The sequence below is a fragment of the Neoarius graeffei genome, chromosome 11 (genome assembly GCF_027579695.1).
Source record: "Neoarius graeffei isolate fNeoGra1 chromosome 11, fNeoGra1.pri, whole genome shotgun sequence".
In the NCBI taxonomy this organism is placed as follows: Eukaryota; Metazoa; Chordata; class Actinopteri; order Siluriformes; family Ariidae; genus Neoarius; species Neoarius graeffei.
The window spans coordinates 75,343,889-75,362,111 of record NC_083579.1 but is presented as its reverse complement, the minus strand read 5'-3'; the positions used below and the strand labels follow the sequence as shown (position 1 = coordinate 75,362,111).

Below are 18,223 nucleotides of genomic sequence, written 5' to 3'. Positions count from 1 at the left end.
GGTCGCAGGCAAGCTGGAGCCTATCCCAGCTGACTACGGCCGAAAGGCGGGGTACACCCTGGACAAGTCGCCAGGTCATCACAGGGCTGACACATAGACACAGACAACCATTCACACTCACATTCACACCTACGGTCAATTTAGAGTCACCAGTTAACCTAACCTGCATGTCTTTGGACTGTGGGGGAAACCGGAGCACCCGGAGGAAACCCATGCGGACACGGGGAGAACATGCAAACTCCGCACAGAAAGGCCCTCGCCGGCCACGGGGCTCGAACCCAGGACCTTCTTGCTGTGAGGCAACAGCGCTAACCACTACACCACCGTGCCGCCCCTCATTTTAGATATGTTATTTTATATTGAAAAATTAGCTGTCTCGGAGAGGACGTTTTTTTGACACAATTCCATACTAATTTGATCAAAATAGTCTGAAAACTTACTGGCATTCAACATTAAAACTTAACTACTGTATGTTTCCAATGATATGGAACCAAATATTTGTTTTATGGTATAAAGAATGATGTAAGTGCATCCCTTTTGGAGCTACCTGTGGTCAAAAAAAGCACTTTTTCTAAATGACACGAGTAATTTTGCTAAATATGACATATATTGCCATACATTCACCAAAAATAACGTTATCACCAAATTTTTTTTGCATGGTAAATAGAGCTATCACAGGGCTACAATAAACAACCAAGTTTATTTAGTCAAGCCTTTTGATATTGAAGATAAGTGTTAATGTGATTTTTAGCTTGCCTACCCTGATTGTAAAACAACCCTCAATATAAAGATTTTCATCTATAATAAGTAAATAATATCTATAAATCATACTTACGTCAACAACTTAGGCTACTAACTTCCTCGAGATAACCATTTGGTTTTATAAATACAATAAAATTCAGGGATAGATAGTAAAAACTCTAATTAATCTCGTAAAAACAGTTCTTTAGTGATATTTCATACCTCTGAACAAACACAGGTTATGTGTCCGTATCATAAATGCTTCCGTGTCGATACGTGGAGCTGTGGGATTAGTTCCGCTTGCGTTGAAAAATGCTTTAGTTCTCCATAATGTGATGAATAAATTTGAATATTGAATGTTTAGTAAAGTAAAGTAAAGATATTTGACGTATTGGCTTCGAAAGTATTTACTTTTGGTAAAAGCTGAGAAGATACATCACGACCTCTTTTCATTCAGGAATAAACACGGACCACTTATATCGACGCACCAAACAAAAATGGCGGACACCGAGTCGGACGGTTGTGCAAACCCAGAAAACAAATCTGACATGAAGATGGAGGATCAAAGCAGCCAGAATAAAGAGGAAGGCACGGATTTCAGTCAGGATCCTTTTAAGAAACCGGCCATTTTCTTGGCGCCGTCTGTAGCACTGAAGAAGAGCAAAAGTGTGCAGAAGATCACACCTGAGATCTTTCATGATGACAGCTGTGCAGTCCCTAAAGATGGGAAAGAACCTTCTCAAGAAGAATCCACAACGGGTGATGAGAAGTGCTTGAAACATGATACTGAAAGTCCAAATCAGACTCCTGTGTCTGGAAAGATGGTCCATGCCACACCAAAACCAGAGATCAAATCCAGAAACACATCCAAAGTGCCACCAAGTGGTAAATTTCCTCCTCTTCCATACACAGAGCCTCCATGGGCTGGGGTACCAGGTGTCCCTTACACCTTTGAGCTGCTTAAAAATGGTGCCATACTGGACACAGTGCCTCTCAGTCAGCAGAGTTACTTCGTGGTGGGGCGCTTACCTGTGTGTGACATCTCTCTGGAGCATCCGTCCATATCACGTTATCATGCCGTGGTGCAGTATCGTGGAAAGGCAGGAGACACCGGTGTTGTAGGAGAGGAGCTTGGGTTCTACATCTACGATCTGGGCAGTACTCATGGAACCGTTGTAAACAAGAACAAGATCCCTCCTAAAACTTATATGAGATTGCACGTCGGCCATGTCGTGAAGTTTGGAGGAAGCACGAGGCTCTTTATCCTCCAGGTGAGGAATGTCATGGTTTAAAGTTTACACTGGTATAAAAGGATGATTCTTATGCCTCCTGTTCCTGTTTGCTCCGTGTACAGGGTCCTGAATCAGATGAAGAGGCCGAGTCGGAGCTGACGGTTACAGAGCTGAAAGAGCGAGCCAGAAAGCAGCGAGAAGAGCTAGAGAAGAGGATGATGGGAGATGGTTCAGATGATGATGATGATGATGACGATGATGATGACAAGGAGGAGAAGAAGAATGAAGAGAACATTGCTCGTGGAAGAAGTCCTGCAGAAGACAGTGGCTGCTCGTGGGGAATGGGTAACAGAAAACAGTATTATCTAAATCGTTGTTGCATTTGATTTTGCGCAAATGTCTCAAGAATTCTTGGTATTAACTGATGAATAGATTTTAACCTCGACACTTTTTTTTTTTTTTTTTTGAGAAGACTTGACCAGAGTTAGGTTGAGGTGCTATTAAAGCTGGACGGCCTTTTAGATTTTTCAAGTGTACGTCATAAAAAGAATTTATTTTTGTTGAGTGACCGAAAGCTACTGAATTCGAAACACAGACTTCCAGTTTTATTAGGATTTTTTAAAATAGAACAATTAATGAATTTATCTCCACGTGGCCCTAAATTCTCCGCTATTTTTTCCTGCTTCACCATGACGCAATTCAAGATACTACGTCATGCATCACGTGGTAGGCTTTCCCTGTTTGCACAAGGCATTGTGGGATACAAATTTGAAACAGAAGAGAAAAATGGAGGACGTGAGTGTGCGAATGAAACCTGAAAGACTGACTACAGTAACGGAAAGAAAGCGAGAAGAAAAGTAATGCTTTTATGGCTGAGGACTACAGTTGTCTTGCTAACTTTAGGACTGCAGTTATCATAAACAGTTTTGCACTCAAGTTTCCATCAATGAAGAGTTATAACATCAACGAAACTGTCCTCATGTTAAAACTGTTAATGTTATAGTCAGGCTGTCTGTTGTTGCCCAAATGAGGATGGGTTCCCTTTTGAGTCTGGTTCCTCTCGAGGTTTCTTCCTCATGTCGTCTGAGGGAGTTTTTCCTTGCCACCGTCGCCACAGGCTTGCTCATTGGGGATAGATTAGGGATAAAATTAGCTCATGTTTTAAGTCGTTCAAATTCTGTAAAGCTGCTTTGCGACAATGTTTATTGTGAAAAGCGCTGTACAAATAAACTTGACTTGACATTAGGTTATATACAAAGGAAAGGAAACGCAGGACCAAACTAATAAATAAATATCGACGCTCAGCGAGCACCTCGGTGTGATCAGCTGTTCGTTTAGCGACAATGATGGAACTGTCAGTGCACGCTCAAAGGTAAACCTGCGCACGCACACGGACTTCCTCGGTCTGCTTGACTGCGCAAAACGAGCAATTTCATGCACGTTATTTGCTTTAATCCCTTCAAATTAAATAACTTCCCAGCCACAGAATGGCCTGATATATTTTGTGAGATATTACAGAAATAAACATGTATCACAGTGACCAAGTTTCAGAGGGAACTAAATTTGACTAATTTTATGAAATTGAAAGGCCGTCTAGTTTTAAGACTGAAATTGCTAGTTACTACACACATTCCTACTAACCCCAAGTTAATCTGGTAATTTACTCTGTTCAGGGGTTTTACCGAGAATCTTTAAGGGGCTCCCCAGATGGCAGCTACCATAGAAACAGTCTAGAAATTACATTTACTTTGTCTGCTCATGAGTGAGTATAAAATTTGCCTAGTGCAAAAAAAAAATTGCAGTTAAAATACCAATGGTAGATTCATGAAATTTACAGTACCAGTCAAAACTTTGGACACGGTTTCAAATTCAATGGTTTTTCTTAATTTTTATTAATTAAAAGACACTCCTTCATGTCTTAAAGTAATGATGGATGTCGCTTCTCTTTACGTAGTTGTTCGGTTCTTGACATAATAGAGATTACTACAGTTGTGGTGTTGAATTGGGCTATTTACTGTATTTTTATTATTTACCGTTTACTGTTTGATCTCAAACGCATTAAGAAGGCAATAAATTGCACTAATTAACTTTTGACGAGGCAGACCTGTGACATGAAAAGCCTTCCAGATTATTACAAACCCCATTCATATCCAGAAAACTTGGGATAATTTCCAAAATGCCATAAAAACCAGAATGTGTGATTTGTTAATTCACGCAAACCTTCATTTAACTGACGAAAGTACAAAGGAAAGATTTGCAATAGTTTTACTGACCAACTTAATTGTAGCTTGTAAATATAAACGAAGTTAGAATTTGATGCCCGAAACACACACAAGTTTGGACAGAGACATAATTACCATAGTATTACATCACCTTTCCTTTTAATAGCACTTTTTAATCACATGGGATCCGAGGATACGAACTGTTGCAGTTTTGCAATTGGAATTTTTATCCATTCTTGCTTTGATACAAGACTTCAGCTGTTCAACAGTCCGTGGTCGCCGTTGGCTGATTCTCCTCTTCATGATGCCACATACATTCTCAACAGGAGACAGATCTGGACTGGCAGCAGGCCAGTCAAGCACACGCACTCTGTGTCTACAAAGCCATGCTGTTGTAGCCTGTTCAGAATGAGGCCTGGTATTGTCCTGCTCAAATAAGCATGGACTTCCTGGGAAAAGATGCTGCCTTGATGGCAACATATGTCTCTCTAAAATCCAAATACATACGCCTCCACGTCAGTGGTACCTTCACACGCATGTGACTCACCCTTGCCGTGGGCAACGATGCCCCTCCTCCCATACCGTCACAGGTGCTGGCTTTTGCACCTTGCTCTGATGATAAACTGGATGGTCGTGTTCACCTTTGGCACTGAGAACTTAACATCTGGTTTTCCCGAAAACAAGCTGAAATGTGATTCATCTGACCTCAGCTCATGTTTCCACTGTCTTTCGGTCCATCTGAGATGAGTTCAGGCCCAGAGAAATTCAGCAGCATTTCTGCACAGAATTGATGAATGGCTTCCTCCTTGTGTAATACAGTTTCAGGTTGCATTCCTGGATCCAGTGGCAGACCGTGTGAAGTGACAACAGTTTTCCGAAGTCCTCCCGAGCCCATGTGGCTATATTTGTCACATTAGCATGATGGTTTTTCAGGCATTGAAGGTCACGCACATTCAACAATGGTTTCTGTCCTCGCCCTTTACACACACCGATGTCCCCAAATTCCCTGAATCTTTGCACAATATTCTGTCCTGTAGATTTTGAAAGACCTAAAATCTTGCATTGAGAAATGCTCTTTTTGAATTGACGAACAGTTCTCTCACGAATTTTGGCACAAAAAGGGGGCTTATGACCCATCCTTGCTTACAAAGACTGAGCCTTTGGTGCTCCTTTTATACCCAATCATGTTCCCAATTAACCTGTTTATTGTGGTTATTGTGTCAATTAGTCCTGGATATGACTTTAAACTGCAATTGGTGGTGGGTCTCAGGTCCGGGAGGACTTGAGTATTGCTCCCAGGTCCTCTCTGACCCGGACTGGTAGCACCTGCCTGGGTTCCAGCTATGGGTTAAATAATACATCACCAATCATCACCAATAAGGTGCTGGCAGCAGGGCGCTTTTCACTGCAATGTGAGAAATGAACCCAACAGGGTCAATGCCACCAGATGGCATGTGGAAGAGCCACTCAAATGGCCAATGGATGGCATCACTCACTCAGCAAGTCATTTGTCACTGTGGGGCAACTTCCATACCCGTCAGGTCTGTGGCACTTTTGTGCACCACTTGGCATCAGGTCTGGAGGTCCAGAGAGGCAACACGATGGGGGCACGACGTCGTTTGTCTTACCTTACTGTGCAAGGTGCTTCACTAGGAGAGGAGAATAGCATACGAGAGAGCTCATGATGCCAGACATTCCATGGCGGCTCGGCCAGACCATTCGTGCCTCCGCTGCGGACGGCTCCATCGCTCTGGTTCAGGCCTTGCGGCCCATCTGCATTTCTGCATGCCCTAATGAACCAGTCATCATCACTAGCGACGGACAGCCGCCATTTATTGTGGAATCTTCCAAAATGGTGTTGCTTGAATATCCTATGAACTTTTCAGTCTTATTTCACATGAATTAACAAATCAAAGAGTTTTGTTTTTATTGCATTTTGGAAATTATTCCAACTTTTTCCAGAAGCAGGGTTCGTACCTCATGAAGCTGGTTAAGATGATGCCAGTAGTGTGCAAAGCGTCATGATGGTCAATGGTTACGACTTTGAAGAATCTAAAATATGAAATGTTTTTTTGTTTATCACATAATTCCACATATGCTCCATATGTCATGTTCATAGTTGTGATGTCTTCAGTGGTGTTCTGCAGTGTAGAAAGTACAAAATACAGAAAAGCCGATGAATAAGTAGGCATGTCCAAAATTTTGACTGGTACTGTGTGTGTAGTTAAAAAAATATATGGGTCTGTCTCAGAAACTGGGTACTGTGGGGGTACCCCACTAAATATACTCACAGTCAATAATGATGGTTTTAGTTTGAAATAAAATGATGAAAGAAATAATACAAATAAAACTAAATCTTTGATGTGAATACTCAGAATTTGGCAAAAATTCTGCAAATTTGTGGAAAAATGGCGGCTCGATCTGGGGCATGATAAACGGTCGACTACATCGCATTCCCTTAAAAAGGTTGTAGTCCACTGAAAAGTCTACAGTTATCACTAATTGTATTTTAAGTTGTAACTTTCTACACCTAAGGATTGGTGCGCTCGCAGAATAATCATAACCGTAATAAAACATCATGCAAAATATTTGATCACCGTTGTAACTCCATTTTCCGCAAACCCAAAACCAATACGATCGTATCAATACGGAAAGCCTCAGGGTCGAGGTCACTACCTCACCAAAAGTAGTAACTTAAAATCACTACGCCATATAAAAATTTAGTTATACGTAAATCTGCGATTTTGTTTTTTAAAACGAAAGCTGAAAGTTAGGTATACAGTGGTGCTTGAAAGTTTGTGAACCCTTTACAATTTTCTATATTTCTGCATAAATATGACCTAAAACATCATCAGATTTTCACACAAGTCCTAAAAGTAGATAAAGAGAACCCAGTTAAACAAATGAGACAAAAATATTATACTTGGTCATTTATTTATTGAGGAAAATGATCCAATATTACATATCTGTGAGTGGCAAAAGTATGTGAACCTCTAGGATTAGCAGTTAATTTGAAGGTGAAATTAGAGTCAGGTGTTTTCAATCAATGGGATGACAATCATGTGTGAGTGGGCACCCTGTTTTATTTAAAGAACAGGGATCTATCAAAGTCTGATCTTCACAACACATGTTTGTGGAAGTGTATCATGGCACGAACAAAGGAGATTTCTGAGGACCTCAGAAAAAACGTTGTTGATGCTCATCAGGCTGGAAAAGGTTACAAAACCATCTCTAAAGAGTTTGGACTCCACCAATCCACAGTCAGACAGATTGTGTACAAATGGAGGAAATTCAAGACCACTGTTACCCTCCCCAGGAGTGGTCGACCAACAAAGATCACTCCAAGAGCAAGGCGTGTAATAGTTGGCGAGGTCACAAAGGACCCCAGGGTAACTTCTAAGCAACTGAAGGCTAATGTTAATGTTCATGAGTCCACCATCAGGAGAACACTGAACAACAATGGTGTGCATGGCAGGGTTGCAAGGAGAAAGCCACTGCTCTCCAAAAAGAACATTGCTGCTCGTCTACAGTTTGATAAAGATCACTTGGACAAGCCAGAAGGCTATTAGATAAATGTTTTGTGGATGGATGAGACCAAAATAGAACTTTTTGGTTTAAATGAGAAGCGTTATGTTTGGAGAAAGGAAAACACTGCATTCCAGCATAAGAACCTTATCCCATCTGTGAAACATGGTGGTGGTAGTATCATGGTTTGGGCCTGTTTTGGTGCATCTGGGCCAGGATGGCTTGCCATCATTGATGGAACAATGAATTCTGAATTATACCAGCAAATTCTAAAGGAAAATGTCAGGACATCTGTCCATGAACTGAATCTCAAGAGAAGGTGGGTCATGCAGCAAGACAACGACCCTAAGCACACAAGTCATTCTACCAAAGAATGGTTAAAGAAGAATAAAGTTAATGTTTTGGAATGGCCAAGTCAAAGTCCTGACCTTAATCCAATGGAAATGTTGTGGAAGGACCTGAAGCGATCAGTTCATGTGAGGAAACCCACCAACATCCCAGAGTTGAAGCTGTTCTGTACGGAGGAACGGGCTAAAATTCCTCCAAGCCGGTGTGCAGGACTGATCAACAGTTACCGCAAACGTTTAGTTGCAGTTATTGCTGCACAAGGGGGTCACACCAGATACTGAAAGCAGAGGTTCACATACTTTTGCCACTCACAGATATGTAATATTGGATCATTTTCCTCAATAAATAAATGACCAAGTATAATATTTTTGTCTCATTTGTTTAACTGGGCTCTCTTTATCTACTTTTAGGACTTGTGTGAAAATCTGATGATGTTTTGGGTCATATTTATGCAGAAATATAGAAAATTCTAAAGGGTTCACAAACTTTCAAGCACCACTGTAGAATACGTTTCTTACGGAATATGTTACGATGGTAGCTGGTCTTGTATGAATTTCTGAGCTATAAAATGAGTTGTGGTCTATTTTTTACCGTAGCGTGTTATTTGTGTGCGGGGAAGGACACACATTAACAATTTGCATGTGTAGAATGGAATTTTCCACTCCGACAGTTAGAAGTTGATCGTGCTTCCATTTGCGGTCTTTCTGTTACGCGGGTGATCTGTTCGGACGTTATCGCTGAAAAGGTGAGTTTTGACAGTTTTATTTTGTTTTAGTCTTGCAGTATAAGGCAATAGAATGTTTCTTTTTCATCTGACTTTCATATTTTGTAGTGTTTGCGTATTTTTGGCCAATATTTTGCAACCATGGTCAATTTAGATCGAACTTTTGATAGAATCTACGGCCAGTCATTTTGCCCCGCCCCCACCTCGCGCTCCGTCCGGTGCGGTAGTGATGTCCCGTTGCTCGTGCGCTGCAGCAGAGACCCGCGTGACCTTCAGCCGGTACAGTCGCTGTTCTTTTACCACCGCCGTTATTCTCATCTTTCCGGTGTGTTCTTGATTTTTCCATCGTGTCCTATTTCACCGTATCAAATACCCAAACTGTATCATATTATTCATATTTAAGTGAATAATCAATGACTGAATTGATTATTCACTTAAATATGAATAATATGATACAGTTTGGGTATTTGATACGGTGAAATAGACCCAAGCAATCAAAAAAAGGAAATTTATTCAATATTTTCACTCATCTGTGAAGGAGGGGCTTTAATTCTTCATGATGGAGTTATTTTATATGGAAATCAATTTTACAAAAGCGTTTGAATTGTAATCAAAAAATATTTCCACAGTGGAGGCCAGATAAAGCAAGATGCTATCTTTATTCTTATTAAACATGACAAAAGAAGCATTGAGTGTTAGGGAAATGCAAATGTAACCTACTTCAGCTCACACTATTAAGAGTAACCGCTGGAGGTTACAGACGCCTATACCACTATATGTTGACCTTTTGGACCAGCACATCAAAAGATTAGGCTCGCTACTGGAGAAAGGGGTATCAGAAATTGCATCGAGTAGAAGAGCAAAAACGCAAGTAAGTAAGTTTTATGTGTATTGTATTAACGCATAAACAAACAGCTACAAAAAAAATAATAATAATAAAATTAGAATGTCCTTCACCGCATGAAATGTCACAATATCAGTCCAGAAATGAAATCTATAGATCAACTAGGTGGATAACAAAATCACAGTTCTTATCTCCAATTCGGTTGGCTCGCCACAACTGCTGGAAGCTACCTCCACCTCTACAGTACGGAAGTGATCACAGCAGAAGAGTCCATGCGTCGCTCCCGGGTTTCACAGAAGAAGGAAAACCATAAAAAAGAAGAGACGCACAAAAAAAAAAAAACCCGGGCAGAGATCAAAACCCTGTACACACGTACAGTGGCACTACGATCACAGCTCACGCCAATCCAGCTTCCAACCGATTTCTTCTAGTGTCCGTCGCAAAAAACCACAAAATCCTCGCTCAGCCAGCGGGCAAAACCATTTTTATGCTGTTGATTCTTACAATGACAGCAAGAGGAAGGTAAAATGTCGAAGTTTCAAGTGCTCAGCGAGCAGAATCTGCCACGAATGTCGGCAAGCAGCCGCCTCCAGAGAGGAAAACCAACAGCGTAAAGTCACCGGCGGCTTCCGATTGGCTCAGCTTGCGCATGTGAACTCCACATGTCACCCATGTCTTTATCACATGAAAGAAGACCACATTCGTCACTTTTTTGAGATAAAATGAAGTGCATATGAATAAACCTGTGTGTGTTTATTTCTTTTTGGATTTATAGCTATATTTTTGTCGTAAATCCTATTTATCCATGTGTCATGAACTGTATGAATTTATTTATTTTGCAAATAATCTGTGGTCAACTAAATTAATGGCTAGGACGCAGTGACCAGGGCTACACAAAAAAAAAAAATTAGTAAAATTAGAAAATTTATTTTTTGACCATAATGTCCCAGGGGCGGCACGGTGGCGTAGTGGTTAGCGCTGTCGCCTCACAGCAAGAAGGTCCGGGTTCGAGCCCCGTGGCCGGCGAGGGCCTTTCTGTGTGGAGTTTGCATGTTCTCCCCATGTCCGCGTGGGTTTCCTCCAGGTGCTCCGGTTTCCCCCACAGTCCAAAGACATGCAGGTTAGGTTAACTGGTGACTCTAAATTGAGCGTAGGTGTGAATGTGAGTGTGAATGGTTGTCTGTGTCTATGTGTCAGCCCTGTGATGACCTGGCGACTTGTCCAGGGTGTACCCCGCCTTTCGCCCGTAGTCAGCTGGGATAGGCTCCAGCTTGCCTGCGACCCTGTAGAAGGATAAAGTGGCTAGAGATAATGAGATGAGATAATAATGAGATAATGTCCCAAATGAGAGACCAGTTTCTGAGACAGACCCGTATATACACTACCGTTCAAAAGTTTGGGGTCACTTTGAAATGTCGTTATTTTTGAAAGAAAAGCACTGTTCTTTTCAATGAAGATCACTTTAAACTAATCAGAAATCCACTCTATACATTGCTAATGTGGTAAATGACTATTCTAGCTGCAAATGTCTGGTTTCTGGTGCAATATCTCCATAGGTGTATAGAGGCCCATTTCCAGCAACTCTCACTCCAGTGTTCTAATGGTACAATGTGTTTGCTCATTGCCTCAGAAGGCTAATGGATGATTAGAAAACCCTTGTACAATCATGTTAGCACAGCTGAAAACAGTTGAGCTCTTTAGAGAAGCTATAAAACTGACCTTCCTTTGAGCAGATTGAGTTTCTGGAGCATCACATTTGTGGGGTCGATTAAATGCTCAAAATGGCCAGAAAAATGTCTCGACTATATTTTCTATTCATTTTACAACTTATGGTGGGAAATAAAAGTGTGATTTTTCATGGAAAACACAAAATTGTCTGGGTGACCCCAAACTTTTGAACGGTAGTGTAATATATATATATAAAACTGCAATTTAATTATATCTTATCGCTACAAATAATCTCTGATCAGAATTGTGTGGGTGTGTCAGATCACATACTGATTAACAGAAGCGACTTATCCATCACAATTTGGCCCTTGTTAAAGTCGCTCAGATCCTTACACTTGCCCATTTTTTCTGCTTCCAACGCATCAACTTCGAGAACTGACCGTCCTCTTGCTGCCTAATGTATTCCACCACCACCCCTGCTGACAGTATCACGAGATCATCAATGTTCTTCACTTCACCTGTCAGTGGTTTTAAAGTGATAGCTGATTGTGTGTATATGATGTAAATTTATTATTTTTTTGTATTGTTGAATGAACAGGAGAGGACACAGCCCCAGAGGAGGAGGAGAACGAGGAGAATCCGTTTGCCACAGAGTTTCAAGAGGACCAGGAAGCAGCTTACCTGAAAGATCCTAAAAAGGCTCTGCAAGGGTTCTACGATCGAGAAGGTAGACTGTGTTCAAGTCTTGTTGTAGTTTAGCAAGCATTTCTGGTTGGAGATGAGTATAATCGTTCTTTACGATTTCAGGAGAAGAACTGGAGTTTGAATATGACGACAAAGGACATGGCACCTGGCTCTGCAGAATCAAGTAATGAATACGATCCTGATAACGCACCGCTGTTGGATTCTGATTAATGATTAGTCTGAGTAATGCGTTGATTGCAGCTCTGACTGTACACAAATCACAGCTTGATTTTAAGGAGCTCAGTCTCATACATTGTTGTGTCTATCGTAATAACATACATGGAGAATTATTCTATCCACATTCACTGGATATGAGCAGTCGCGCGCTCTGATTGGCTACTCTACTACTAGGATATCCGCTCGTTAGGGTGCATCAGTTGCCCCCTAAAAATGAAAAGTTCCTCCGATCATGATGCATTTTTGTTTTTATGTTCCTTTTGGTAAGAAAACACACTGGGTGAAATATTTTGACAAAATTCAAAAGTGTAATGGTGGCACCAGGAGCTCAAAGATACGGATAAAGCTGCTATTTTATGACTTTTATGACAAAATTTCGATCACTTTTCATGAAACATTATGGCACCTGGGCGGCACGGTGGTGTAGTGGTTAGCGCTGTCGCCTCACAGCAAGAAGGTCCTGGGTTCGAGCCCCGGGGCCGGCGAGGGCCTTTCTGTGTGGAGTTTGCATGTTCTCCCCGTGTCCGCGTGGGTTTCCTCCGGGTGCTCCGGTTTCCCCCACAGTCCAAAGACATGCAGGTTAGGTTAACTGGTGACTCTAAATTGAGCGTAGGTGTGAATGTGAGTGTGAATGGTTGTCTGTGTCTATGTGTCAGCCCTGTGATGACCTGGCGACTTGTCCAGGGTGTACCCCGCCTTTCGCCCGTAGTCAGCTGGGATAGGCTCCAGCTTGCCTGCGACCCTGTAGAAGGATAAAGTGGCTAGAGATAATGAGATGAGATGAGATTATGGCACCTTATAGAGTATACCAAATATCTTAGATACACAGTTTTAGTGCATATTCTAAATATATTATCAAGCACAGTTTGAGTTTTAGCTGTTCATTGAATCATTGTTCAACTACTTTTAAACAATACAAATGTATTATGAATCACATTAATGCTTCTCAATCCCTTGCAAAGGTTCTTAACATGATCTCTGGGTCACAAGAAATCAATAAATGGAGTCCAACGTTGTGATTCAAACCTTACGCGAAAACATAAAATAAGCGTTTTTTGGCAAAAAAAAAAGAACCTCGTGGTGCCACCATTAGACTTTTGAATATGGTCAAAACATTTTACAGGATGTCTTTATTGGTGAAAAGGAACACCCGAACAAAAACGCATCAGATTTTATGAAAGTGAGGGCAACTGATGCTCCCTACCACTGATATACCATGAGTAGAGAAAAACAAAATGGCGGAGCGTCTTGCTGAACCAACCGAGGATGAAATAAAAACTCGACTCCAAAACAAAACCCCAAAAATACGAAACAAGCAACAAAATATGGAATAAAAGTATTTGATGCTAAGAACGTGTATCTTTTTTTTTTTCAAGAATTATTATTATTATAGCATTTTTCACAAATTGCTCCTGTCATTTCGCCGGTTTATTTACATTCTTCATCTTTACACATTAAAATTTGTTGATTTATTTATTTATTTGTTATTTATTTATTTTAAGACTGGTTCAAAAGCTCGAAGAAGTTTGAAAATTATGTAACTGAAATGTCCAAGGAAGAATTAAATAAATGTCTACAGTTATTCTATACCTTGGCAAGACGGCACTTTCTACAAAAATAAAAAAACACTGTCAATTCGTGCAGCTATCGATATGTTTATAAGAAGTCCGCCGAAGCGGAAATGATTTTGTCGGACTTTTTGTACAAAGTTTTAATTTATCGAATTTGCAAAAAATTAAAATCCAGTGAATGTGAATAGAATAAAACAGTTATTCCACTCAATCTCGTTTACTACACGCCTTATTGGCTATCAGCTCATGTACGACTCGATTTCGTGGAATAACTGTTAATTGTAACACAGACGCTGAGGTTTCTCAGTAACATGACAAGCTGTGTTTGTTTGGTTATAGTGAATTCAATAGAATGAAAACAGAATTGCTATTTCTAAGTAAAAACAGAAACCAACTTGCTTCACTGACATCCCACAGCATTAAATGTAGGGGAGAGCGGGGAAACTTGGGACAAGTTTTCAGCTTTTGTAGATTGCGTGTGTGAAATTCTTTGCAGGTATCCGTCACATTCATATTGCATTGGAGAGGATTTACTATACCCTCTTACTACAGCATTAGTTTCTCAGCTTGTCATATACACTACCGTTCAAAAGTTTGGGGTCACTTTGAAATGTCCTTATTTTTGAAAGAAAAGCACTGTTCTTTTCAATGAAGATCACTTTAAACTAATCAGAAATACACTCTATAGAGATCTTGCATGTGACGTCACAGCCGATCCAGATTGTGACAGACGCCATCTTGTAGGTCAAACGCCATATTCCGCCTTCTACTTCTGCTTTTACTTCTACCTTTTCTTCTGGAAAACCCTACTATATACAATTCTACTACAACGGCTGCGGCTACAAGCTCTCGCTACCTGTGCACGTTTATGTTTTTTGTGTGTATTTTTGCGTGTTGTTCGTCTGTACCGGACTTCAATATCCACTACAACCGTATGGACTTACTGGACATTGGTTTCCAGCAGAAAATGACGGTTTGTAGCGATTTCCATCGCATGCACAACATTCCGGACGAGAAAAAAAAAAAAACATTCCGGATGAGATTGCGAGACCAGCGGGGTCTCCGTGGATTGTTATTGGAAGCAAAGCGAAGGAGGCGGCGCCGGGAGCCGAAGCAAAAGCGAGGCTACAGGCAGAGCCGGCCTGTTGACTAAGCTCAGAAAACAGCCACTCAAACCTCCACTGCTAAGCCTCTACCTCTCCAACGCCAGATCCATGTAAACAAGACGGACGATTTGGAATTACAACTGGAATTACCTTATTCTATTCTATAATCGGCTGGTCAGTGCTATACTCAATACTTACTTACCCATCCAGTGAGGATCATTTTCTTGTTTACAAGATGCTACATCTGAGTCGCTGACAAATCCTGAATTTCTGTAAAGAAAACTGTGCAGAGATTTATAAGCACGCAGTGCTTCACCACTGAACAGCGAGGGAAAGTTGATGAGGTAATCATACACGTCCGGGTATTCCGCTGGCAGTTCAAAATCCGGTCGTGAAAACTCCGTCCGGAAAGCCATAAGGGTCACAAATCTGTAGATCGTTTATTTTAGACATATATCTAGTTATCTGTTCATTAGAAAAATGAGCCGTGTAGTCCGTCGGTTGAAATTGATCCATTCTGTACACGAGTGCAGCAGTATTCAGCGGTGTTTTTGACCGACATGATGGCGGTTGTGTACTTTCCGGTCACGTGACTGCAAGATCTCTATACATTGCTAATGTGGTAAATGACTATTCTAGCTGCAAATGTCTGGTTTTTGGTGCAATATCTCCATCGGTGTATAGAGGCCCATTTCCAGCAACTCTCACTCCAGAGTTCTAATGGTACAATGTGTTTGCTCATTGCCTCAGAAGGCTAATGGATGATTAGAAAACCCTTGTACAATCATGTTAGCACAGCTGAAAACAGTTGAGCTCTTTAGAGAAGCTATAAAACTGACCTTCCTTTGAGCAGATTGAGTTTCTGGAGCATCACATTTGTTCAAGTTCAAGTTCAAGATTACTTTATTTGTCCCATCAATGGGCAATTTAGTTTACAGCTCAGTCTCCATCAGACAACAATAAATGAAAAATAATTAAGAGAACACAAGACATATACACATACGTCCAATATACACACATCCAGTCAAACATCACACCCTACCCTGACAGTGATAGCCAGCATTTAAAAAATCAAGTTCTCATTGGTGTACTCTATTTGTGGGGTCGATTAAATGCTCAAAATGGCCAGAAAAATGTCTCGACTATATTTTCTATTCATTTTACAACTTATGTTGGGAAATAAAAGTGTGACTTTTCATGGAAAACACAAAATTGTCTGGGTGACCCCAAACTTTTGAACGGTAGTGTAAAGCCTTAAAGCTGGACTGCCTTTCAGATTTTTCAAGTGTAGGTCATAAAAAGAAATCCCCCCCCCCGACACCCAGTTATTTTTGTTTAGTGACCAAAAGCTACTGAATTCGAATCACAGACTTCCAATTTTATTAGGTTTTTAAAAATAGAACAATTAATGAATTTATCTCAACGTGGCCCGAAATTCTCCGCTATTTTTTCCTGCTTCACCATGACCCGATTCAAGATACTACGTCATGCATGACGTGATGGGCTTTCCCCGTTCACACAAGGCTTTGTGGGATACAAATTTGAAACAGGAGAGAAAAATGGAGGATGTGAGTGTGCGAATGAAACGTGAAAGACCGACTACAGTAACGGAAAGAAAGCGAGAAGAAAAGACATTATGTTCCATACGAAGGAAAGGAAACGCAGGACCAAACTAATAAATATCGGCGCTCAGCGAGCACCTCGGTGTGATCGGCTGTTCGTTTAGCAGTGCACGCTCAAAAGTAAACCTGCGCATGCGCACACACACACGGACTTCCTCTGTCTGCTTGACTGCGCGAAGCGAGCGATTTCATGCACATTATTTGCTTTAATCCGCTCAAATTAAATAACTTCCCAGCCACAGAATGGCCTGATATACACTGTATTGCCAAAAGTATTTGCTCACCTGCCTTGACTCAAACTTGAGCTTAAGTGACATCCCATTCCTAATCCATAGGGTTCAATATGACGTCGGTCCACCCTTTGCAGCTAGAACAGCTTCAACTCTTCTGGGAAGGCCGTCCATAGGGTTTAGGAGTGTGTTTATGGGAATTTTTGACCATTCTTCCAGAAGCGCATTTGTGAGGTCACACACTGATGTTGGACGAGAAGGCCTGGCTCTCAGTCTCCGCTTTAATTCATCCCAAAGGTGTTCTGTCGGGTTGAGGTCAGGACTCTGTGCAGGCCAGTCAAGTTCATCCACACCAGACTCTGTCATCCATGTCTTTATGGACCTTGCTTTGTGCACTGGTGCACAGTCATGTTGGAAGAGGAAGGGGCCAGCTCCAAACTGTAAAAACAGTCTGCATGCCTAGGTGCTTGATTTTATACACCTGTGGCCATGGAAGTGATTGGAACACCTGATTCCGATAATTTGGATGGGTGAGCAAATACTTTTGGCAATATAGTGTATATCACAATGACCAAATTTCAGAGGGAACTAAATTTCGCCGATTTTATGAAATCGAAAGGCCATCTAGCTTTACGCTTCAGTTTTTCTGTCAATATTTTTTGCAGGGAGACATGAGACGTTATGTCGGGAGACTTGGGACATAGTGAGGAGAGATGGAGCGAAAATAAACTACCTAGCTCAGGGGTGGGCAATTATTTTTTCCATGGGGCCACATGAGAAACAGAAAATTTTGTGGTGGGCCGGACCAAAAGGCTGAACTAAATTCTGCATTAGAGGGAGGCGTCTCATGCGGGACGCCTCCCTCTGAATCCTATGTCAGCACTGGTTTGTTTATGAGAAAACGACCTGGTGGTTTTCTGCAAATATTAATTGTATTTCTTTATATAAAACAGTAAATAACATTGTTTTTACAAGCTGCTAAGACTGGTAAGAGTCTGGAAAAAACGAGGTCGCCTTACAAAAAATGTCATTTATTCAATCAAATTTCCCAAAACAATGGTTAACAAAATGTGAACGTTTGTACCATTTTTTTTTTCAGTCACATTCACCCCAAAACACAATAAAGACATCACAATATTGTCTTTCTACTCCAAATATCAAGCAAGATACATCATATTATAATAATGATGCCCACATTTGTAGTCTAATCACCTCATTTGGTGTTTTTCAGTTTTTCGGATCTGCTCTCCGCAAACTAAACACACGGCTTTATCTCTCATTTCAGTAAATAAAATACTTAGCAGTCCATGTTTTGTTGAAAGCCCTGCATTCGGCATCTACCTTTCTTCTTTTTGCGGACATTTTGGGGGCTAAAGTCTTCTTGTGACCTGCTCGCAACAACGTCGATTCGGTGTAGGTATCAGAGCTACAGATCGGCTCGGGCTCCGGCGCCTGCTGGTGACGTCACA

At 41.1% G+C, this 18,223-nt stretch overlaps 2 protein-coding genes across 4 annotated transcripts in view; one reads left to right on the top strand and one right to left on the bottom strand.

Annotated features, from left to right (window-relative positions):
* supt7l (SPT7 like, STAGA complex subunit gamma) overlaps nt 1-1,019 on the bottom strand; it is a 31,662-nt gene extending 30,643 nt beyond the window's left edge. The window contains exon 1 of one of the 2 annotated variants that reach the window (XM_060933180.1): nt 964-1,019. The gene's annotated coding sequence lies outside the window, so the exon portion shown is untranslated. Of the gene's footprint in view, nt 1-835 lie in introns of both variants that reach the window. The other variant, XM_060933179.1, reaches the window with a different exon arrangement.
* A 212-nt stretch (nt 1,020-1,231) lies between these two features.
* The window catches only part of slc4a1ap (solute carrier family 4 member 1 adaptor protein), a 64,111-nt gene continuing 47,119 nt past the window's right edge, over nt 1,232-18,223 (top strand). For both annotated transcript variants that reach the window (XM_060934729.1, XM_060934728.1), the window contains exons 1-4: nt 1,232-2,012; nt 2,096-2,318; nt 11,903-12,031; nt 12,112-12,172. In XM_060934729.1, the coding sequence (XP_060790712.1) occupies nt 1,239-2,012; nt 2,096-2,318; nt 11,903-12,031; nt 12,112-12,172 (1,187 nt within the window). In that variant the 5' untranslated portion in view covers nt 1,232-1,238. The remainder of the gene's footprint in view (nt 2,013-2,095; nt 2,319-11,902; nt 12,032-12,111; nt 12,173-18,223) is intronic.